The sequence below is a fragment of the Corythoichthys intestinalis genome, chromosome 8, assembly GCF_030265065.1.
Source record: "Corythoichthys intestinalis isolate RoL2023-P3 chromosome 8, ASM3026506v1, whole genome shotgun sequence".
NCBI classification, from domain to species: domain Eukaryota; kingdom Metazoa; phylum Chordata; class Actinopteri; order Syngnathiformes; family Syngnathidae; genus Corythoichthys; species Corythoichthys intestinalis.
In genome coordinates this window covers 45,535,321-45,560,935 of record NC_080402.1, presented here as the reverse complement: position 1 = coordinate 45,560,935, position 25,615 = coordinate 45,535,321, and the positions used below count along the sequence as shown (strand labels likewise).

Below are 25,615 nucleotides of genomic sequence, written 5' to 3'. Positions count from 1 at the left end.
TTCACGTGAAAAACAGATGCCTTTGTGTAAACTTCAGGTGCACGCGGAAATTATTAGTTCATACTTAAAATTATTTTAACACCGCAGTAGAAGTTGTCAATACCAATTGCAAATCACTCGTAATCGATTTTAAACTGTGCATTTTACTGTCGACTCAATGTTGTTTATCCACGGGGCAAAAAAAAAAAAAAAAAAAAAAAAAACAAGGAAAAGAAGAATAGCAATAGCGAAATCGTCGATTCCAAGAAGTACCTGAATGCAACTTGGCTTGCTTACTTTCAACATGGCAGCCCAACGCAGGCATTTGATGCAAAGTGTAAGTATAAACTTCACCCTGCCTCCACTTTTTAAATGTATGAAACGCAAAGTCAATACCGAATTTATTTTTAATATACTTTCTCTACTCAGAGAGATGATGTTGATGTTTTGCTTATTTTTGCGGTGTTTTGTGTAGTTCCGCGATGTTAGCTTACGCTAGCTTCAGCCTGAGTTATGGGGCAAACAAATTAGCTCTTTTCCCAGACGACTGGTAGTTTAAACATTATTAGGTTAAACGAAAGGGTCATAATGTAAGGAATAGCTCTTGATATGAGACTGACATTTTTATAGCATCAGAGTTGGACGGACGACCTTCCTCTGTGCCAACTCTGCGGCGTTGGAACTGCACCCAACTGCGTGTATGGTACAGATGGCAAAGGGACGCAGACCCACCCTAATGAGGACACACACCTGCGCTTCAGGTAAGTGGACCTGGATTTTATCGTGATACAAAGTGAAGGAAGCCAACTGGGTAGTCCTTCAACCCAAATTATTTTCCTTCCAGGAGTGAGGATGGCTGTTCCCTGTATGGAGTCTTCAATGGCTATGACGGCAGTAGAGTAGCCAGCTTCGCTTCACAATGTCTTACGGCCGAACTCTTGCTGGAGCAGCTGAGTGCGGACCACACGGACTCAGACATCCGTAGGATTCTCACACAGGTGAGTGCGATATCGAATAGATAAGGAAAAAATGTCATTTTAACTAAGTGCCATTTTGATGTTTGTTGCCAACCACAACAGCACGGGCATAGCACCAAATTCCATGCCGTGCGCACCAGGGATCTCCAAACTGTTTCTCAAGGCCCGCTGTGGATCTTGGTTTTTGTTCCAACCGATCCAGCACAGACAATTGAACCAATCAAGTTTCTGCTTAAACAAGCAGCACCTGATTGCACTTGTAAAACACCGGATTGGTGAAAAAGTGTCATCTTGTTTGGTTGAAATGAAATCCCGCACCTACAGCGGGCCTTTGTGTAATAGGTTGGGAGCCACTGGTTTACACTAACCAATGTCAGTGCCAGTGGGCTCCTATCCATTCCGGTGCATGAGACACGTGCCTGGGTGTGTGAGGTTATTATTAATATTTCAAGCCATTATTAGCCAGAGTGTTCCTGCTGCTGCTCTTTCTCTAGCACCACTGTCTGAAACGTGTTAATGTTGACTATTATTGGCCCAAAATTGTCTTTATACTTACAGCTGCAAAAAGCCCAGATGGCTATGGGGAGGGATTTTCTCAAAAATATTCACACACATACATCTGCAATTAACGCATGTTTTCAAGAGCCACAAATATTTTCTTGATTTGTGTGACAAAACTGTGGAACACAACAAACCGAGAAAAGGGGATGACTTCTCTCTCCTCAATGCTCCTCTTTGCACGCTTGGCGGGCTCCTTTTTTTCAGGGTAAAACCCAGGGAGTCACCACAGGCAAACGTAAGCATCTGCTTGCCTGGTACACCAGACTCACCGCTGTTCCAACTATTGAGTCTGGCCACCATTCAGCGGATACAATTTCCAGGGCGGAGCAAGCCACAGCAAGCAGACAGCGGAGTGGACCAATCAGCGACGGGCAGACGTGACGTTAGTGAAACAACGAGTGCAGGACGAGGGACTTGCGCGCGGAAGTAAACATGCGAGGAGAGCGGAGTTTATTCAACATGGCTAGCGCGAGACAGACTGTTGTCAATGACTCGTGTCGATGTGTTTTTGGTAATTTAAAACTGATTTTACCGTGGATTGGAACATATTCTCGGCTCTCCTGTTCACCATCTGTGTTGTTGTGGAGACAACTTTCGACACGCAAGAGTGACGTTGCTCGTTAAGAACACGTCACGCAAATAAACAAATCTGATTTGTCAATTGATTTTGTACCTGCTCGAGAGGCCGTTAATGGGCTGGGTCCCAGACTTTTCTCTGTGTTTGGAAAAATACAGGGAGAACAGTATGGCTGTGCCAGGCAAAGCATCTACACCTGGAGTCAAAAGTTTTGAGACAGTTCCCCACCTTAATGAATGATGAACTAGCTCAAAATTAGGTGTAGAAAAGAAGCCACCACTGCCAGCTCAACTCCAAGCCCGACATTTCTAATGTGACGCCAGTCTCCCAGCCCACTCGCACGACCGTCAATGCGTGGACGTCACAGCGACATTGCTGGGTCAAGTTCAATCATTAAGTAGGCTGACAAAGTGGCTCAAAACATTTTACCGCGGGTGTACATGCTCATGTTTAACCATGCTGGCATGATTTTACCTGAAAATGAGCCCTCCGTGCAACAAGGAACATTCAGCATGGCGCTCGAGCTGATCGCGTTTCCCTCTTATTCTGGCTTGTCTTTTTCCACTGTTGTGTCACACAAACTATGAATATATTTGAGGATCTCAAAAATAATGTGAAAATCATGGACATATTTGTGGATCTTGCAAACATATGTGTAAATCTAGGATGTATTTGTGTGAATATTTTTTTAGACAAATCCCTTCCTATTCTCCCCAACTAGCTAAGCTAAAGACTTCACATGATTTTACGAACATCAGCAGCAGCTGTCTGGAGTGCACTATGTTAACTTGAATCCAGTGTTGCTACAGTTACTTTTGATGCAGGGTTCTTAATCGTATGCGTCCTTGAAATCGTTGAAAATGCTTGGATGGATACTGGCGCGTTTTCAACGTTTAAAAAATGCTTGAATTTTGCAGAAAGTCCTTGAAAATGCTTGAAAGTGTTAGGCACACAATATTTCTCAGCACTCTGACTAAAAATATAAAATTTTAAATGAAGGAAAATGAACTAAATTTGCTTCATTGCTGCTACACGCTCCTTCTAGCTTTGCCTTAGGATGATATCCTGATTCCCCTCATCGCTCCAAGAATACAGTGCTTTTGAGTCCGTGCGTGAGTAGTTTAATCAAGCGAACAGTATACCTATGGAGTGGTATTTAAATGGGTACGTATACGTTTGCTGTGGTTTAGTACAATAATTATATTGCACGACCACTTTTTGTCACTTTTTTCCCCCGCAAACTCCACACCGCCTCTGCCAGTCGCCGTTTAATTCTGCTTTGCTTCGTCGCTGCTACGACTCGGCCTACTTACCTGGCTCTCGATCGACTTCCCTTGAAATCAGCCACTTATTTTAAGGAGTAGTAAAGTGTAATTACCTTAGAAAGTGCTTTACTAGTTTCGGCCAGAATTGAAGCTTTTTCTTGTGTTGTTCTCAAGTACAGTTCCACGCAAACATACGTTGACATATCATTTAGCTTAGAAATTGGAGGAGTGAGAGCCATTTTTTGAGTGTCCCATATGTCAAGAAAGCGCATTCATCAAAGTTTCCTCGGCCGTGACTTATGTGTCCACCAAACAGCATGCTATCTCTACGCCTTCACCTCTGCTAGTGGGCGTGCTCAGTTTGCCACAAAACACTCGCTGCCGACAGGAACACACTGTTCCGAGTGAGATTCAGATTCGGCACCTTTCAAACTAAATTTCTCGAGCGTCCGGGGCTGTAGTACATTTTGGAAGACATTTGAAGGAAGTACAATATTTCATTTCTGCCTCATTGTAAAAAAAAAAAATAATAATAATAACCATTAGGATAATGTTTAAAATTAGAAAACATGGAAAATTGGTCTTGAAAGTAAGTTAGATTACGTGTTAATATTTAAGTTACATTCAGCAGGCTACATAATTACAATACGTATAACTGGACTGACAGTAAATGAATTAAATTTTGAATCATGTAAATGAGTTTCTTACCCATCAAAAAATTAAGGACTTTCTCATTTTCCATTTGCTTCCCCAGCTTTGATTTAAATGGTTTATTATTGTCAAGGGGGAAAAACTAAACAATATTACATTACGTTATTACAACAAAAGCTAATTATTGTTGTGCCTTGCTTAATGTATTGTGCATTGCCATGACAACATGCTTTTTTTCTGTGTTGTGTTTGTACAGGCTTTTGAAGCAGTAGAGAAGAGTTACTTGCATACTATTGATGACGCATTGGCTGAGAAAGCTAACCTGTCCGGCTACATGCTACCCCACAGCGAGGCACGTGTATACTCACACACATGCACCAGGGCTGGGCAATATTAACAAAATTTCATAACTTTATATTCATGCCAGATTTATTCATGATATTTACCATTGGTAGAGCTGAATAATTTGAGAAATAAAAATCCAATAGCATTTTTTTCTCTCTAACATTCCATTTTTGATTCAAACATAGTAGCTAATTGCAAAGTTGATAATAATATGAGTCCTCTCTGACGTAAGAGGTCACTCAAATACACTTTTGCTTCTGAGGACTTGTGTGTGAATACTGTAGCTTTTATTCTTCTATTACATTCTTCTTAGACACATTACGGTAATTCACCATTTTATTTGCCAGTCATAATTGGTTATGCTCCGCTATAATGTGGGTCTTTCCAAATTTATGAGAGAAGTGTACTGTCTTCTCATGTTTACAGTCTTGCTTCGCAACTCCTTTTCCTCCTGAAGTAATAAAACTTGTCAAAAGTGTAGCTTTTTTTGCCTCCTCGAAGGTGAGGCTTAGTTACTGAGAGGAGAGGCTCTGTGATGTGCCTGGGAACTCCTGAGAAATATTAGCTTTTATAGCTTTTACTTTGAGTCTGACGGCTGTTTTGTAACTACTTTTTGAGCGTGAAATCCTAAACTGATCAGTTTTTCTATATTAGGTTTTTTTTTCTTCCACAACTTATTACATGCACACAACAAGCCATATCCTTTGTAAAAACAGAAAAATGTAAAAAAAAAATATATATATATATATATATATATATATATATATATATATATATATATAAATCGCAGTCATGCCTGTTTCTTTCATATGTCGTTGAAATATGTCGATATTTTTTTAAATTTTACTGAAAAAAATGCTTACGTAAGTTGTTTTTTTTCTTATTTTTTAATACAACACGATTCTATAGTTAAAAACAAACTTGACATGATAAAGGAAAAAATTAAGTTCGCTTTGGATTCTGCACCCAAAAAAAATGGTTAAAAGCAAGACCTAAAACAACAAAGATTGTGTTCCCCACGGCTATCTTTCAGAGCTTCATTGTGACAGAGCCCATCACGCTATCAAATAAAAATGTAAGGGCTTGACTTGCTTATATTGGCCTGATTTTTTTTTTCTTTCTCTCTTCCCCTGCGGCCTAACAGAAGGTGCAAGAGCGTCTAAAGGAGTTGGAGCAAGAGGTGTCGGGAGGAGCCATGGCAATTGTGGCACTCATCCTCAACAACAACCTTTACATCGCTAACGTTGGTATGAAATGAAAATATGCACACACACACACTGACAGTTAATTTGACTTTCTCAACTGCTTGCACTGTGCACCACCAGCAGGTGTCATGTTTTCAACATGTTTGCAATCAGGTCGATTGAGTGGAACTGGTTTTAAAACTTTCACGGAATAATTCAATTTCCAAAATATTTATTTAATTTGGTGCTAAAAATAATTAGCCCTCGGTGTAGCTGCACCTCATTGCACTTGTCACCACCCCATCTGTTGCACCCGCACTACCTGTCATGCACATGCACAACATATGGTAGCTACAGTGGGACAAAATGCATCAGGTTGCTGACATGGATATGCAATTAACTGTTGAGAAAAAAAGCAAACTAATGAAGGCATGCACTTGATGAAATGTGCATAAGTATAGTACCGGTAATTTTAATTTGTACTCAAGTTAATGCAGTAAATGTCCAATACTCTTGAATAAAATCAAAAATACATCTTCTCACCATCCTTTCTTCTCAAACAAAATTATACAACCAAGTAAATGTTTTGTTAGACGCCTCTTTCTAAAAATGTGAGCCCTTCCTAATTGTTTTTCAATGATGTTGGTCATTTTGTGGAAAATAATCAAGTTAATATTTCTCAGGGACCAACCGGGCTCTGCTGTGCAAAACAACAACCGATGGCCAGAACCAATTCTTTCAGCTAGGACGACCTCACAGCACCGATAACGACGACGAGCTTCAGAGACTCGCCGCGCTGGGTACGTTCAGACTTCCTTTTTCCATAGTGTCTGTTCAAATTTTATTTCCATCTCTCTGATGTTATTATTTTCCTAACTGCCCTTTTTCTAGGATTGGATGCTGCCCGTGTGAAGCTTGCGGGCCACATCGCTGGGCAACGCAGCACCAGGAGGCTTGGAGACTACCGCGTCAAAATCAACTACAATGAAATCGACCTGCTCAGGTAAAAGAAATTACATGCACATAATTTAAATGTGCATTTTTAACTACAAAGATTACTCCTTTTCACCATTTATTCCGTCTGTAGATTTTATCGGACATTTCCGGGCAAATTGGTGTGCCCGTTCAATGTTTAACCATAACTCTGCTATTCCTGCGAAATAAAAAAAAAATCTTTTCCCTATTTATAATATTGTATTGTGTTACAACTCCAATTCCAATTTTTGGATGTTGTGTTCAACATAAATTCGGAATGCAATGATTTGTATACAACTATCGGAATTTAAGTTGGACAAAAATGTATTTTTATTTTTTGTACTATTTGAAAATATATAAAATTCTGTCAGGAAGAATGAACTTACCCTGTATAAATTGGTTAAAGCAAATTTCTTAAAGCACAGATAAAAGAATGCAAACAAGTTGAATAGAAGTGGTAAAAAAGCAAACTCAAAGTATATTTTGACATTTATAAAGCGTGTCTTCGCAACTATAACCAAGAACTGAAGGATTCAAGGCAGTCGTATTTTTAAAGATGAATACAAGCCGAAATAATACATGTACTTTTTTTGTAGTAAACAGAACAACAAACCCCACAGTATCTAAACAGACTAAACTGCTGTGTAATAAGTCATGCAGAAACTTTGCAGCATTTGATGTCAAAATAAAAGCCTACAACCTGCTGCCTTGATATTTTGCCTTCTCAACTTTTTAAAAACTGCTTTCAGCTGATTAATTCCAGGCGTGCTACAGATAACAATTCCTTCTCTAAAACCACGATGGACTTGGAAACTGCAGTAATAACACCGCTTTTAAAATAGTCTAATTTGGATGAAACAATAATTAGTAACTATAGGCTAGTACTAATCCTGCCATTCCCGTTTAAACACATTGAAAGGGATTGTTTTTGCGTACATTCACGAGTTTGCCATGCAAACCAATATTTACGGTAACTCATTTCAGTAGCAATGAAACTGTGCTTTCGCAGACATTCATCAGAGAATGGATGTGGGCAGATTCTCTGTTATGGTATTACTGGATTTGAATAGTTGGTTCTGGCTGCTGTTATCAAGTCAAAGGTTCATGGTCCATCTTGTAAAACCAGTCATTACTTAAACAGCTTTGTATCAACAAAAACCTTTATGGCTATGAACAAAACTTCAATATAACACAGGTACTCACTTTGTCTTGCTTTGTGTTTGTTTTTCTATGATTTTTTTCATAAAATGCGGTGACCCGCTCACTGTAAACTGAATTTACCCAATCGTAAAATACATATTCTGATTCTGAATTTTAGTGCTGCATTTGACAAAGTTGATTATAACATACTGCAATACTCAGCAGACTGGAACAGTGGGTAGGACTCATCAACACTGTGCTGTGTACAGTCAAAAAGACAGACATATTGCGCAGGTAGATAAACTTGTGTATGCATATTTTCTTAGCCGATTTTTACCTGTTTCAAATGTATCAGTTTTTCTGTTTCCTCAATTGTCATAATTAGCAAGAAAGATAATAATAAGATATTCCTGATTTGCATATTACATTTTTTGACCAACCATCTTTCACATGGTCATTTAAAGGGCTGCAGCTATCGAATGTTTTAGTAATCGAGTATACTACTGAAATTGTCATCGATTAATCGAGTAATCGGATAAAACATTTTTGTTTTTAGGAAAAGAGCCATTTAAAATATACATGAGAAAACAAGACATTTCCCCTAATATTGAACCGTTTTTTGACAATGTCTTTATTTTAAATGTACATTGTTCAAAAACTGCCAACAATTGAATCTCAGATGTGACTAGAAAAATGAAATGACAAATTCACTGCTTTCACTCAAAAAAACCTAAGAACTTAACTTTAAAAAAATATATATTTCCTACCTAAAAATGTCATTACGCTTGGTAACACACATAAAGGTTATTAGGTGTTTTACCCCAGGTGTTTCAATTGAATTACCATTTCCACAAGCTATTTTTAAGTTCTAGTTACGTTTTAAGTTTAAGTCTAAATTGTAAGTCCCAATTTTGAGTTTTTGCAGTGTTTAAAATAAATGTATGATACCTGCTGTATTGGAGCACATTAGGCACCAGCTGTAGCTGTATTATGTTTTTATTTTACGCCCTCATCACTCTACAACTGTTTTTACAGATTAAATACAGCCTGTATGAAAGACATGTTAGCCACGCATCGACAGTAGTCATAATTAATAGAAACCTAGCCCTCCGCAGGGCTGATGTTATGTAAACAAGGTACATTAATCGTATTTAATAGAGCTACGTTAACTTATTTTTACCTTGTCCCGAGTATCGCTGCTCCGTGGTCCCTTCGGTGGAGCGGGGGCTATGCGGGCGGGTTGCGTGGTGAGGCCCGGCCCAGGTTTCAGAGGCGGTCATCGGTCGCGGGGTCCAGCCGGGAGTGTGGAAGCGGCGGGGCTGTAGGTAGCCGAGCCCGGGCAGGGTTAGTGTTATGCAAATGTTGTCCTATAGGAATACATGAAACTGTGTTCGCCTTGGTCTCCAGCTTGAAATGCTCCCACACTTTTGACATTTTCCGCCCTTCCTTGGTGCCTTTCTCTTGGCCTTCGTCGGCTGCTTCGTCGTTATCTCTATATCCATGCATGGTTGAAATCGAATATATCTGCCGCCGCTGTTTTCTTTTCGGTACGTACGTACGAAGTAGTTCGGGGCCGGGCAAAACGTGATGGTTAGAGCTAGCAAAATTAAAGGATTCCTCGAGGAGAATAAAATTCCTCGATCAATTTTTAAACGAGTTACTGGAGTTATTCGAGTCATCGTTTCCACTCTAGTCATTTATAATAGTTGTTGTCTTTTTCTTTAAATGAGATCCGAGTGGCTAAACAGTTTGTGTCCATAGCAACACAATTTCCTCATTATTATAAATCCCATAGTCTGACACTTTCTTCCGTTCTTCTTTTTTAAAGGTTTCCAACTGCTGAAATGATACATGCCTTTCTAAAGAGATTTTATTTTTAATTACCGTACTGTTTAGTAATACACATTTTCATATTTGGGTGTTCAGCGTGGCCAAAACAAGGCCCATCATTGCTGAGCCGGAGATCCACGGCAGCCAGTCATTGGACAGCGTTACAGGCTTTCTGCTTCTCATGTCAGAGGGACTGATCGACGCCCTGGAGTGTGCGCATGGGCCTGAACATGTCAATAAGGTAGCTGGGAGCATGCATCAGTATGATTAGCCATCTTAAAATAATTACCATTTCTTCCGTAGGCAAAATTGCAATTTTAAGTTGTTTTTTTTTTTGTTTGTTTTTATTTATTATAGACTTCAGTCTTAAAAACCAGTTTACATTTCATTTAAAGTTATGTTAGATATGTCTATGAAAAAGACATGCCCGAAGAGACACAGGAACATTCGTGTTCCAAGCAGCTTTTTTTGGCTCATTGTGGACTTTTCTTTCAGAGACAAACTTGTCCTAGAAATATTCAAGCCCTGAAGCCCATTTCATAAAGAAATCTCACATTTAGTAGACATGTCAGTCTTAAGTAGACCCAGAAAAAAAGTCTCAAGACTGTTTGACATAGGAAATCTGTCGTTTCAGTTTGAATTGACCACTTTACATGCAGTGTTTCCAGAGAAACTTGTCCATGAGAATTTGTCCAATTCCAAAACATTTTGAGCGAGGCATAGTGGTAAAGATTGATGACTTGCAATAAAAACAAGAAATTAACCCTGATTACCCCAGCAATACCATCATAGCCTTTTCTGTGCCATTCTAGGAAATTGTTGCCATGGTGGCGGCCGAGCTCGCGCAGCAGACAACTCTGGAAGCAGCAGCGCAGTCGGTGGTGGACCGCGTCAAGCGTCTGCACCACGACGTCTACACATCAGGGCGCCAAAGGGCCACCTTCTGCTCCCGCCATGAGGATATGACATTGCTCATCCGCACCCTCAACTACCCGTTGGCGGATGGTGTTCTCACGCCCACACAAGGTGGGTTGCTTGCTTGTAAATATAGAGATAAAATCCTTACATTCAACACACTACTTTGTGTAAACGAAAAACGTTGTCACCCCCAACGAAGAACGTTGTGCCCCCCACCCCCCCACCCAAAAAAAAAACACACAAAAAAAACAACCCTCATAATATTACCGGCGAGTAAATGTGCCTTTTTTTAATTGGAAAGTCACTGGCTTCGTCAACATGCAGTCATAATTCAGGTCAAGGTTTAAAAAAAAAAAAAAAAAAAAAAAAAAAAAAAAATTAACATTCTGAATAATAGAGGGCCGCCAATCATCACAAGATACCGATCCTAACTGCGACACACGGACAACATCCTCAGATGGCAGAGAACATCATAGTGCAAATCGCCTCATTTCAATGTAACCCCACTTCTCCCAATTTGTATTCATCTTGTAAATGTCACTATCTCATTACTTCCTACCACTAATAAAATATATAATGTTGACGTTTTTCACTACACTAATAGAGTAGGTAATGACTTTAATCCTTACGCCAAAAGTGTCACCAAAGATTATGTAGCTAAAAACGACTTCCAACTCAACAGACAACTCTGCAAATGGAACTTGCACAGAACATGAATGAAGATTGCTTTCAAAATGGATACCCCATTGGCAGTATACATGGCCAGGTATTTGAACTATAAAACGAGTTACCCAGGGGGAGAACTTTAGTTTTTAAAACCCAGAATATGAGCAAATTCCATTGTTTGAAAAGGTTTGCTGGTATTTAAAGTGCATGTGACACGAAAAAGCATGTTTATTTCATAATACACGCTGTATTTTATGCTCCTGAATGATATGGACCGCTTGGATGTGTGTGGAAGCGATCGCTACATTTATTTAGTTTTTTGAATACCGCACCATGAAAATGAGTGACTTCCGGCTTCGGTCTTGCATTAAGGAGGAGGGCGCTGTGACGTGTACGGTAGAAGACGTCCTCTTCACTATACAGCGTACTGTTGTGTATGAGGACGAAGGATTCAGCTGATTTTGTGGATTAATACGTTTATTTTTCACATCACGCCAGCCAAACAGCTGCAGAAAAATCATTCTGTATGAGGGAGACGCGTATGCGCCTTTTTGGAGTTTCAAAAGGTTCCCATTCACCATGGATATTGGTCAAAACAAGCCCGACTACAGTGGGACCATTGGATTTAGGAGGAAGTGAGTAAACATCTTGTTTAGTATTATGTCAAATATTAATACAGCTATTACAAAGTTAACACTACAAACTTTCTTTAAACAAAGGACTATTTACGTTTGATCATTGATAGGCATGTAAAAAGCTCTCCTCATGCACATTAGCACGTTAGCTGCACAACAACTGCAGCCACTCTCCTCCGGGGAACAAACTGTAAATTGCTCTCCGCCGGGCGGTTTGCCGATCCACGAAGACATTCGACAACTCAGTCATCATGTCAAATAATCCAGGCGAGTTATGTGTGATTTTCTGCTTCGAAGACTTTGAAACATCACTCGGTTCGGGTTAGCATGTCGGCTAGCTGTCACGCCTTTTGGTTTGTTTACATTCTCCGAAGCCGGGGAAGGGAAATGACATACAGTATGTCCGATTTGGGTGTCATAAAATATCGTTCGGGAGGTGCGACAGTAAAGGTGAAGTCGACAGTTTTGACCATTAATAGTAATTTTGCCATGTCGTCCTGAATAAATGCATTTTTATTATTTCATATTCCATTTAGCACAAGACTGTTATTTGTGTCATGACCATGCCGTTTATTTAGCAATTGGGGAAAATACTTGGATAAAAAGAATATCTTGTAAAAAAAAAATTGAAGTAAAGAGACAGAAACAATGACATTTTGCAGCTCTCTTCGTCGCGTTTTCCTCGTTCTGAATAGTTCCCCCTCGACAGGCTGACTGGTCCTTCTCAAGCCATTTATATAGCTATTGGGGATAAATACTTGGATAAAAAGAATATCCTGTAAAAATTTTGGAGTAGAGAGACTGAAACAATGACGTTTTGCGGCTCTCCTCGTCGCGTTTTCCTCGTTCTGAATAATTCCCCCTCAATGGGCTGAATAGTAAAACCGATGAGCCCAGTCTACCGCTGACGTCATCCACCTGTTGGGGACGCTAAAGCCCTATAATGGTAGGCGTGGCTAATCAGCAGATTAAAAGACTAATTTCTCGTCATCTGCGCTTTGCTAAATTGTTGTATATAGTTGAATCGTCTCAAAATATGATTCTAATTCACATAATAATGCCATTTAAGACTTTTTTTCTCATGTCGTATACTCTTTAAATGGCCATGCCGTAGCAAGATGGGCAGTAGCAATCCGTCACGATCCAGTAGCCTGTCGCGATTGGGTAGCGACAGCAATTAATGGTCCATTATATTTTTCAAAATGGCTCGCTAGCATAAACCATAAAGCTCTGGGGGAGGGTCGTTACCGTTGGCTGCACGACCAGATGCTGAAGACCATTGCTGAAGCCATAGCTAAAGCCGTGGCTAAAAAGAACAGCAGCAAACGACAACCTGACAAGAGGAGAATCGTATTTGTCAGGTCTGGAGAGCAGCCTCAGTTACAGCCCAAACCAGCTGCCGGGCTCCTCACCTCAGCATTGGACTGGGTTCTAAGTGGACTTAGGCAAGCAATTAAAGTTTCCTGACCACATTACAACAACGTCATTGAGACCAGATATTGTGCTTAAGTCAGTATTATCAAGGCAGGTGCTACTGATTGAATGGACAGTTCCCTTGGAGGACCGCATAGAGGAGGCGAATGAGCAGAAGCAGTCAATGTACCAGGAGCTTGTCGAGCAATGCCAGAGAGGAGGCTGGAAGACACGCTGTGAGCCCATTTAAGTGGGGTGTAGAGGCTTTGCGGGCCGCTCACTATGCAAGGTGCTCGCACTTCTGGGCATCACAGGTGCTGAGAAAAGGAAGGCCTTCAAGACCACCATGGAGGCAGCAGAGAGAGCCTCTCGATGGCTCTTGATCAGGAGAAGTGATCTGTGGGCAAATGCTACTGGAACATAAGCTGGGATCTGATCAACCCTCGCTGGGTCACCTGAGGGAGGGGGTATGATGTTGAAAGACCCAAAACCCCAATGATCTCAGGAACATCACTGATGATGTGTCCCAGTGCATCCTAGGATGTATCTTACAATCAGTCAGTGTAGGGGGTGAAGATACTGATTACGTCAGAGTACAGGGACAGTCCGACAGTGTATGAAAACATGTCTTCAAGTAGCAACCTTGTACACGACTTTACTGCGTTCACAATTATTCAAGAATCCAGTCAACTATTCACTACTGTAATTACGGATAACAAGGATTAAAGAAGAAACAACTGCAGACTGGAAGGTGTTGGGACACCCCTTTGTTATTGAAAGTGTTGGTACGCTCTGTCAATTGCGGGAGTCAAGACACGTTTGTTTTTGGGGGTTTTTTGGTGATGCCACCTACACATTGGGAATGCATACTACATCGGCAAATTGGAGGTTTCATGCAATTTTGCGCTTCCGTGTGCACAGTTATCCCCACACATAATTGTTGTGCAAATGCGGAATTAGAATAACGGCAAAACGCCACTTTTGCGTTATTGTGTAAGATCGTTGTGGTGGCCTGATTGTATGAGTTGAGGGGACCTGTGACTAAGGTCTTCACTTAACACAACACTTGACTTGCCAAAGACAAAATTACTGAGGCCTTGCTTGAGACTTGCTCTCATCTCTGCTTACAACAATAAATGTTGTTTCCCTACAATAAGAACCCATCTGATGGAAATTTCATGCTTTGCAATTTCCATGCTGAGGTGCAGTCTTTCTATGTTTTGTCCTAATAAAAATGCATTCTTTTAAAAAACTCCTCACGACTCATTTACTCCTATGTGACCTTGCTAGGTGGCCGCATCTACCCTGTGTCGGTGCCCTACTCCAACAGCCAAAGCACCAGTAAAACCAGTGTCACTCTCTCGCTGGTGATGCCCTCACAGAGCACTCTGACCAATGGGACCAACACGGCCTCGACCCTGGAAGAGGGCACACCCACTCCCGGGTAAGAGCGCTGTCTACCTCTCTTGTCACACCCTACTTTCTACAATGGTACCAGTGTTGTTTTTGTCAGCCCTTTCAATTTTCGTCTTTTGGACGAAAATACTTAATAGTCTTAGTCATACTATTAGTATAGTTATAGCATAGTTATTTCAAAATGTGTTCGTCTTCCTCTGGTTTTAGTCTATGAAATCTCTTTCAGTTGGTAATTCTCAAAATGTTTTCATCTATAAACTTAAAACGTTTCAGTCTATAAATAAATAGATAGATAAATAAATGTTTCCAACAATTTCTTATGAACATTGACAGACGACCACATAACGAAATGGTGATATATCGTGATACATTGTATTCCAAAAGGTTATTTATATGCTCCTGCAAAGAATAGAGATACCGTTTTAAAAAGGTGTCAGTGTTCAAAAACACAAAAAACAAACAAACAAAAAAAAAAACAAAGGAAAGTTGCTCCCAAAATTCTCCACCACAATAATGTCTCAATTAGCTCTATGACTGCCGTTGACAGCGCTCGACACCCAATCCATTTGTACTGGGAGGGGTGAATGAACGTTTGTTCGTTCGTTCAAAACCAGAGCTTTCACAGTCACTCTTTCCGATATTTGGGGCATTTACAGGTCACTTTCTGTTCATTTTAGGGCATTTACGAGTCACTTCCTGTTGAGTTTGCGTCCCTGCCTATTCATTCCCAGGTCACTTTCTGTTCTGTAACCCAAAATCAACAAGAAGTGACTTAAAATCTACAGGTAATGACCTGAAATGTCCCAAAATTACCTTGTTGCCTGGCATTGGCTGCCACTGACGGCCATAGACGTTCAATCCATTTGAAGCGGGAGGGATGGCGACGAAGGAACGCATGTTCCTTCGCTGCCACCCTCCCAGTTAAAATGGATTAGACGTCTGCTAGTGATTAACTCATTCCACTTGAGAGCAGAAGCTTGTTTTTCTGTTTATTAGTTGTTTTGTAGAATATCTTTGAATGATTTCCTCACCAATGTATCAATAAATTTTGTATCGCCATATCGTGAGATCATCATTAGCGTGAGTTTTGTATCGCAAATCTTATCGTATTGTGATGTACCAAGAGGTTCCCACTTGGCCTGTAGCGATAACACATTTTAGTGGGCGATAAATTATCTCATAAATTATTGCGATATGCGATATTATTGCGGTGCCCCCCTAAAAAAAAAAATAAATTTTTTTGAGCGTTTATTTATTTATTGTCATCATCATCGGTATCATTGACAGTTGCAAGATGTGATATGAGTAACCCCATAAAAACGAAGAAAAGACAAGGGCTGACGAGAGAAGCATATGCTTGTCAAGTCCCGTCCCCTTTTAACTGATTTACAATAACAGAATATAGAATACAGAGAATACAGTATATATTAATAGATCAATTACACCCATTTAAATAAATAATAAATGTTTACTTTTAAATTAAAAAAATACCTTTTAAGAAATCACAACTAAAAACAATAGACCATGCCTCTTTCAAGTAAAAGACAACAATATTAATACCACACAGAAACACATAATGAATAAAATGTCTTTTTTCAAGAAAAGATAAAATTGCACTCAGTAACAAGCATTTAGGCACATAGGTATAAAGTTGCAGTCACTGTAATTGCACTTCAACAACAACAGAGAAAATTAGACTAAGTAGCAATAACCAAAAATTTGTCTCCCAAAGGTATCAAATATCATTAAACAGAGGTAAAACTGTCTCACTTCTTCAGCAATGAAGCTGACTTCACTTTCCGTGAGGGAACGCTATTTTGCGCAGTGTCGTCTGTATTTCTCACATCAAGCGAATACCTCTAATTGTCAATTAACGCGAGGAGGAGGCTCTGCTTGTTACGATGCAGTTTTCAAACTAAGCAGTGAAAACTGGAGAGGATGATAGTGTTTCAAATGATCATGTAGATTTATTCTGTTGGTCATCTTTGTTGAAACAACCTCCAAAAACATTTTGCAGACTGGTTCGTCCTCTTCCTCATTCCACTCGCTCATTGCTGTGCGCCGACAGTGCACTCGGCCCTGCCTCCATCCATTAAATGATGGTCACTCAAACTCAAATGTATAAAACGAACATACCCAGAAGTTAATAAAACAGAGTGGCACAAGGAAGCTGAACTTTAAACAGCGCTATCAAGCACGTCTGCCACACATCAGCGGCAACAGCGTGCTTCACGGCGCACGCGCGCACGTGCACGTGCACGCGAGGCAATAAATCGCAGCAGGAAAATTACCGTCATCATTTTTATATACCGCGCGATAAATGGGATTATTGCATATTGCGACAGGCTTAGTTCCCACCCCTAATCACCATCCTCATGATGATAATACAAACTCAGCAGGAAAACTGTAATTAAACTCACCTGGACGCTATGAACTGTATGTAAAAAGTTTTCCAAGAGTTTAAGAAGAGCGCTAAATACTAATGCTAACCTGAACGCTATGCTAACGCTACAAGTTAGTTGAGTATGTAAGGATCACTTAGCACAGACCTTTAAAGGCTAAAACAACACGGTGTGGCCAAGATAAGACAACAAGACTTACCAAGCAGCACCTGACAGATGTTTCACAAAAGGAGCCTGCAATGGGCAGATCCCTAAGCCTGTGTGTGGGGCGGGGGGTTGGAGGAGGCGCAGCACGTCACATTCATGACACGACCAAACACTGCGTGCTAACTGCACATACAATAAAAAAATATCACACATTGTGAACTTAGGACTAATTTCATCTTGTTCTCGTCTCGTCAGACGACAGCAGGCACCCGTCTAATGTTTGTCCCCCAAAACACGTTTTGAGCTCGTCATCGTCATGAAAAAATTGTTCGTTGACGAAATATTTTCGTTGTCGTCATCGTTGGCGAAAACAACACTGAATGGTACCTTTACATTTTTAACAATGGGTCCAAAGAAAGTGAGTGTATAGAATGGTGGCGACAGAAAGCATGAACCTGGCATCTCGAAGTACAGCTGTACTTTCTTGCTATTATTTACCCCATTGTGTCTGTTTAGATTGGCTCAACATCATTTTGCCTGGTTTCCTGTGCTAGCTCCCTCCCCCGCTGCTGATTTAGATAGTATCAACCCCCCCCTTCTTTTTTTTTTTTTATTATTCATTCTGGGTCAGCCGTCTTTTTGTTTCCTGGTGTTCCTCCACTGGTGTGTTTATTTTTATACACAAGCTTACCCTTCCTCTTCTTTTTCCTTCACCACCAGACAGATTATAGTACAATTGCTGTAGCATTTCACAACTTTTCATCAAACAAAACGTAAATAATAATTATAATTAAATATTATTGTCCAAATAGCTAATGTGAAATGTTTTCACTTATAATTTTTTTTTTTTTTAAACCGGGTAACATGCAACCCTCAAATGATCTTTTTTTTCCCCCTCTGTACTTAGGCGTTACAGTATACATTTTTTGAGTAGCATTTGGTGGAGTGTCCTCATACTGGGTTAATGCTGTAATTTTCAAGCATTTAAATGCATCATTCTGGTGAGTGGGATTGGTGCTTGTGAGCCAGTGAAACAGCCAAAAAATGGTCTTGTCTTAAAATATTCAAATGTTCCTCATGAATTTTGGTGTCAATTTCACACTGGTTCACGATACGCTTTTTCTCTATGGTGACTGTCTAAAGAGAGAGAATAGCAAACTTTTTTTTTCTCTTGAATTCTGACTGATCAAATTACTATCCCCCACCACCCTCAAAACCACCTAATTCTCAGAAGATTACAACTTCATTTCCATTGTGTTTACATAAAAATGACCTGATATTCATTTGTAGCCACAGCTGTCACACACAAAAAAAGCATGAATATTAATCTTTGGATTTAATTGACCTTTGCATACTCCAAAAAAAAGATGAATAAATAAAAAGATGGTAGCTAGTCGTCCGAGTTGAACAATGGAAACAACCACTCACTCATCTCCCCATCATATTCCTCCTACCCATCCTTATCAACATTCATCCCACATCCTTTACTACTCCCTCTCATTAAAATTGAACTCCCGCCTGTGCTCCCAACCCTACCTTTCATCCCCTCGCCAGAAGCCAGAGCCCCACAGCCACGCTGCAGTCCACCATCACGCAGACACAGAGCTCCAGCTCCAGCTCAGGAGACGGCAGCCTGTTCCGCCCGTGCGGTAGCCAGGCAGCACAACCTGATGAGACGGGACGTGTGCCGCCCTATGTGGACTTCACACAGTTTTATCGCCTGTGGGGCAATGACCACAGCGACGGACAGATGCCTCAATGCGACATTGGAACACAATGAGAATGTTGTGCAATGAACTTTTATTTGGCTTTTATGATGTACACGAGACATCAGGACACAATGATGGAAAAGCCTGAGCAGTCCTTCAAATACCCGCTGCATGGAATTTTGGTGCCATGTTTGGATTCCATTACAAATGAGGACAAATGGTTTGTGCCATTGCTCCCTGGGACCCAAGAGTTTCAAGGACTTGCTCATCTCTTCCGGTTTCGGAAATTATTTACTCGTCACTTCATTAGGTACAACGTCCAAAGGAGTTTCAAAAATCCACACAGGAAATAATGTTTACTTTTCATTTACACTATTTTTAAAAAAAAGACAATATTTTGAGGCAATTCAAATGTTTTGACCCACTATTGACACCATGGTAGTAATCAATTATTGATAATTTTATCTTTTCAGAGCGATTCTTTGTTCCTGAACAAAAGTTATTAGAACATTTGCCTAGAAATGAGCACTAGTGTGCTACTACAGGCAGAAGGATGCCATCTACTGGCTAACTCGTAAGCTACAGCAACAAAAAGTTCACCAATAATTAATAAGCCCTGATATACATAAATATATACAGATCCCTTGCTACTTCGCACTTCAAACTTCGCACCCTCAGTCCATCACAGATTTTTTTCAATTGGGGGGAAAAAAAAAAAAAAAGATGTCCTGAGCCGATTGCATAGTCTCACAATTGCTCCCTCCCTCCCTCTCTCTGCTCTTTGTTCGTCAGAGAGTGAGCTAGAGTTGCTTCTTAAACGATGATTGACAGACGGGTAAGCTTTGATCTTCCCAGAAACTCTACCATCAAAGCGCCACATGCGTCAGTCATCGTTTAATTTGTCAAACAGTTGCTGTGCCAACTCATTGTGTGTAAGTGACCAGTGGAAACTCAATGAAGTATATCATAAAGACAAGGATTTTTTTTTTTTTTTTACTGTTTTTAAAATGGATTGGGCGTCTACTTTTTTTCTTGCTTAAAAATAATTCTGTGGGGCAGTAACGTTTTTAAAACTTATAATTCATAATTATTACACTTAAAGTGCTTTAAAAAGCATTCATTATAATGTACTATATACACATAAGTTTTTTTTTTTATTATACTTTGGAGAAAAAGGTAAAAACATGTCTTTCCTGATACATAGATAGATAGATCTGAATAAATAAATCCAGCAAAAAAAAAAAAATTGGGGGGTTGCGCTGCTTCGCGGTTTTTCACTTATCGCGACGGTTTCTGGTCCCCATTAACCGCGAATAACGAGGGATCGCTGTATGTATATGTGTGTATATATATATATATATATATATATATATATATATATATATATATACACATATATTAGGGCTGTCAAACGATTAAAATTTTTAATCGAGTTAATCACAGCTTAAAAACTAATTAATCGTAATTAATCGCCATTCAAACCATCTACAAAATATGCCATATTTTTCTGTAAATTATTGTTGAAATGGAAAGATAAGACACAAGACGGATATATACATTCAACATACTGTACATAAGTACTGTATTTGTTTATTATAACAATAAATCAACAAGATGGCACTAACATTAACATTCTGTTCAAGCGATCCATGGATAGAAAGACTTGTAGTTCTTAAAAGATAAATGTTAGTACAAGTTATAGAAATTTTATATTAAAACCCCTCCGAATGTTTTTGTTTTAATAAAATTTGTAAAATTTTCAATCAAAAAATAAACTAGTAGCTCGCCATTGGTGACGTCAATAATTGCACAATGCTCATGGTGCTGAAACCCATAAAATCAGTCGCACCCAAGCGCCAGCAGAGGGCAACAAAACACCAAAAAACACAAGTAACAAGTGGACATGCCACTGTGCTGTCATTTTAATCTGTATGGGCGGGGCATGTGAGTTAATTGCGTCAAATATTTTAACGTGATTAATTTAAAAAATTAATGACCGCCCGTTAACGCGATAATATTGACAGCCCTAATATATATATATATATATATACACACTTTTTTTTTTTTTTTTTATCGGGTTGTGTGGATCAATAGACACTGACCCAAGTGTCAAGACAATCGATTATCAAATGACAGAGGAGTAGGACGAGACAAGAAGAACAAAAACAGCAATTACAGTACTACTACTTTAGTGGCAACTCATCAAGCCTTCAGCCTGTTAAAAAACAATCTGCAACTGTTATAAGTGAAAGAACTAGAATTTTATTCACATATTAATGCAGGCCTATTTAGGACAAGCATGGGCTGCATTGTGACTTCTGCCGATAAAATGATAGCTTGCAGTCTTTTCATTTGCCACTGAAATTCAGTAATGTTGCTTTTAATAATCAAGGATATTTGAATAATTCATAAAATGAAAGATACGCTCCACTCATACTGATTTTATGTATTGAATGTGAAGTGTTAAACTGATTTGCTGTGGTCTTAAAATGTCTTGAATTTGGCTCCCTTGAGGCTAGATTCCCTGCATTGTATCAGCTGAATACTTCTTTGTACTGGATGTCTTGAATGGGTGTACCGAATGATGTGACCAGTATATACCATCTACATCTGGATGTATGTTGCGTTAAGTCTCAGAAATCTTTGAGTATCATGATGGCTCGCAATGTACTGTTTTTTTTTGGGGGGGGGGTGTAATTTTATTTTTTTTAAGTGCTATAATAAAAGTATATATGTACTGTAGTGTAGAGTACATTCCTTTTGGGCAAAGACTTTGCAGTTGCACCCAATTTTGGTTTAAAGTGGACCTTTCAGCTTCATTATCAGGGTTCTTTTACATACGGACTGTTGGAAATGTCACTATTCATTAGAAAAATTAGGCTTACCGTATAATAAGAAAAATGATTGTTCATTCTGGACCGTTTTGACTTTTTATTGTTGAAATTAGGCATAGCATAGTGGCAAAAATCAATGAGACATGAAAAATTTCAATCATGGTTAGAAGGTTCTGACCCCCAAGCTAGTTTCACATGACATTTGGTAGGTATGTTTGTTATGCTTAGACCTAAAGAAAAGTCTCCTGTTAGAACTCTGATGTCATACGACCTGATCGCAAGACCAAACGTAGCGTGTCAACTATGTCAATGAAAAGTAGGCATTTGAGGGAGATTTAGTATTTACAGATTGCTCCAAAATCAATTGATGATATTGGAAATACTTTTTTAAAGTACTGAAAATGGTTAAACAATCAAGTTACTACATGGTTAGAAGTGCCAGCTGTTCTTGCTGTAGACCTACTGCTTCCTGTTTTCCATCGGTGCTGGCAGGAAGTGGAAAAGGGGGTGGCAGAGAATTGGGATAAAGGAACATTGCACAGGCTGGCAATTTGAAACACAAAAGTGCTACCTCTTCAACACAGAAATGTTCTTAATTTTTTAAAATCCAAATTCAACATTTGAGTGCTAATAACATACAACAATAACCTGTTATTTGTAAAGATGTTCATTTCTACTCCTACTCCCACAAATAAATTGACACCATTATGATTAACTGGCATAATCATTAAACCTGATTTAAAAACGGCAATAACAAACACAACATTAGAGAATATGAATCATTTCACACAAAACCTCTAATCAGCAGCTTTGGTTGTTGTTGGACTCAGAGGCCACGCATGTTGTTAATTGCTCCATTTAGATGTAATTGGTGTTTTCTTTCCACTCAGGCCATAACCCAATTCTTGAAAAGTGGCTTTAATTAGTGTAATTGCCGCTGGAAGGGGGAAAAGGAGAAAATGTTGAAAAACTCCAGCGGGATTTGTTGTGAGGAGGTCAAGTCTTAGTTATTGCACTTGGTCGGTCTTCCCACTTACAAGCCTAATTGTGTTTTAACTGTTTCTCTCATTACATTTGTAACTTCATTTAAGCCACAATCTATCTTAGCACAGCTTTGGTTTTGGTTTGCTTCCGTGTTTTGTTTTTGTGCTTGATGACCAAGAAAATTAGAGACGTAGGGGAAAACGGAAGCGCCACATTGCATGAAACCTCCAATTTGCTGATGTAGTATACATTCCCAATGTGAAGCATAGACTTCCTAATTGTATTGACGGGTCTCATCCGTCAGCTTCGAAGTTATTCGAAATAAGTCAACACATGCAGTGATCCAACGCCGGATTTAGGTTGAAAAAGTATGAAAGCTGTACCGCATACAAACAGTAAGTATTGTCGAAGGAATGATTTATTCGAGGAGTCAGGGCAATTATTATATTTTTCGTTCCATGCATGCATTTTGAAACATTGTGAAACGAAATCAATGGGAGAAATTAGCCGCTACAGCATTGTCATTATTCTTCGCAATATTTACATAAAATAACTGCTAACTGCACCTTTTTTGCTTTTAACCAAGAATCGTGACTGTTTTACGTCCATATCTAAAAAGAATTCAGGGATTTAAGCATTTATTCACAATAAATTTCAACGGAAAAAGCTCTTCGTTTACTTATGGCGGTCGCCAATTTCCTTACTGACTAGCCTCATAGTTCGCAATATATACGTAAAATTAATGCTACCTGCACGTCTTTTTGCTTGTAACCAAGGATCGAGACTGGTTTATGTCCATTTCTATAAAGAATTCAGGGATTTAAGCATTTATTCACAAGAATTTTCATTGGAAAAAGCTCTTTGTTTACATATGGCGGCCGCTAATTTCCTTCCTGACTAGCCTCATAGTTTGAAATATTTACGTAAAATAAATGGTACCTGCACGTTTTTTTTTTTTTTTTTTTTGCTTTTCACTAAGAATCGAGACTGTTTTACGTTCATACCTATAAAAAATTCAGGGATTTAAGCATTTATTTACAGAATTTTCAACAGAAAAAGCTGTTTGTGTTTCAACTCGGTCAGCTTTGACGGAGATAGGCCCCCTATAAATCGGCCCCGTGTCCCTTCAATACATTGAGGTCTATGTGTGTATAGTGCGTGCCAAAAGTATTGGCACCACTGCAATTCGATCACATAATGCTCAATTTCTCCCAGAAAATGATTGCAGTTACAAATGCTTTGGTAGTAATATCTTCATTTATTTAGCTTGCAATGAAAAAACACAAAATAGAATGGGGAAAAAAATTAAATCATTATCATTTTACACAAAACTCCAATAATGGACCGGACAAAAGAATTGACACCCTTTGAAAAATCGTGTGATGCTTCTTTGTGTATTTTGTGTAATTAACAGCACTGGTTACTTACCTGTGGCACATAACAGGTGGTGGCAATAACTAAATCACACTTGCAGCCAGTTAAAATGGATTAAAGTTGACTCAGCCGCTGTCTTGTGTCCTTGTATGTATCACATTGAGCATGGGGAAAAGAAAGACCAAAGAACTGTCTGAAGACTCGAAAAGCAAAATTGTGAGGAAGCATGGGCAATCTTAAGGCTACAAGTTAATCTCCAAAGACCTAAATGTTCCTGTGTCTACAGTGCGCATTGTCATCAATAAGTGGAGAGCCCATGGCACTGTGGCTAACCTCCCTACATGTGGACGAAAAAGAAAAATTGATGAGAATTCAATGAAAGATTGTGCGGATGGTGGATAAAGAACTTTGACTGACATCCAAACAAGTTCAAGCTGAAGACCCCACTTTGGACTCAGAGACATAAAAAAGCCAGGCTGGAGTTTGCCAAAACTTACCTGAAAAAGCAAAAAAAGTTCTGGAAGAATGTTAGAGCTTTTTGGGAAAAGGCATCAACAAAGAAAAGAACACGGTCCCCACAGTCAAACATGGCGGAGGTTTCCTGATGCTTTGGGGTTGCTGTGCTGCCTCTGGCACTGGACTGCTTGACCGTGTGCATGGCATTATGAGGTCTAAAGACTACCAGCAAATATTACAGCATAATGTGTGTGAGTGTTAGAAAGCTGGGTCTCCCTCAAGGGTCTTCCAGCAGGACAATGACCCAAAACACACTTCAAAAAGCACGAGAAAATGGCTTGAGAGAAAGCACTGGAGACTTCTAAATTGGCCAGCAATGAGTCCAGACCTGAATCCCATAGAACAGGGGTCCCCAACCTTTTTTGCACTACGGACCGATGTGATTTGGGTCTTTTTTTTTTTTTTTCACTGACCGGTGATCTGTCAAATTTTGCACCAAATTTTGTGGCGGTGAAAAAGCCCTCTTTTATATTCACTTGGACTCTCAATGTTATCCAACGGTGCTAAAAAAACTATTTACATCATAAACATACATGTGCCACATAGGGGTGCAACGGTTCAGTTAGCCCACGGTTCAGTTTGAACCTCGGTTTTGGGACCTCGGTTTCGGTTTGCTTTTTTCCCCTTTTTTTTTTTTTTAACTGCCTTTATTTTGCTTTTAAGAAAATGAAATAAACACTTAAAATGTAAACATGTTCGACTGCTAAAATGCCTCTTAACTCTTTGGGTAGTTTAGTGACTGACTACTGAAATACACACACAGTAGTAAAAAAGTTATTTGGCAAAGTAACTCGTGTTACCTTTCATGTTTTTTTTTTTTTTTTTAAACAAACAAACAAAAAAACACCATAGTAACCTTTGCTATGCTTGTAGGTCATTTAATGTTCTGAATCAACCGTTAAAGTTGATAAAATTGCTCCGGTTTTTGCATTAGTTCCCTTCTGTCTACTTTTGACATGTGAAAATTGTAAAACTGTTTCATCATTTAAAGATAGACTCAATTTAAGATTTTGCCGATTTAGGAGTATTTTAGATAAAAAGTTACTTAGGTTCACGAGGAAGGTTTACTACAACAGAGCCTGTCTGAGAAGTTTACTGCTCTAAAATGGCGGCTGTT

At 39.3% G+C, this 25,615-nt stretch overlaps 1 protein-coding gene across 1 annotated transcript; it reads left to right on the top strand.

Annotated features, from left to right (window-relative positions):
• The first annotated feature begins 226 nt into the window (after window positions 1-226).
• tab1 (TGF-beta activated kinase 1/MAP3K7 binding protein 1) lies at window positions 227-25,096 on the top strand. Its single transcript, XM_057842424.1, has 11 exons — window positions 227-316; window positions 610-740; window positions 824-977; window positions 4,267-4,362; window positions 5,500-5,602; window positions 6,223-6,339; window positions 6,431-6,542; window positions 9,581-9,725; window positions 10,297-10,510; window positions 14,407-14,560; window positions 18,636-25,096. Exons 1-11 carry the CDS (start codon window positions 257-259, stop codon window positions 18,859-18,861), a joined length of 1,512 nt encoding a protein of 503 aa, XP_057698407.1. The 5' UTR covers window positions 227-256; the 3' UTR covers window positions 18,862-25,096.
• The last annotated feature ends 519 nt before the right edge of the window (window positions 25,097-25,615 follow it).

Coding starts and splice junctions, on each gene's coding strand:
- tab1 (XM_057842424.1), top strand. CDS start 257: ATGCAACTTGGCTTGCTTACTTTCAACATGGCAGCCCAACGCAGGCAT. Junction 5,603..6,222: donor CCTTTACATCGCTAACGTTG/GTATGAAATGAA, acceptor AATATTTCTCAG/GGACCAACCGGGCTCTGCTG. Junction 6,543..9,580: donor AATGAAATCGACCTGCTCAG/GTAAAAGAAATT, acceptor TTGGGTGTTCAG/CGTGGCCAAAACAAGGCCCA.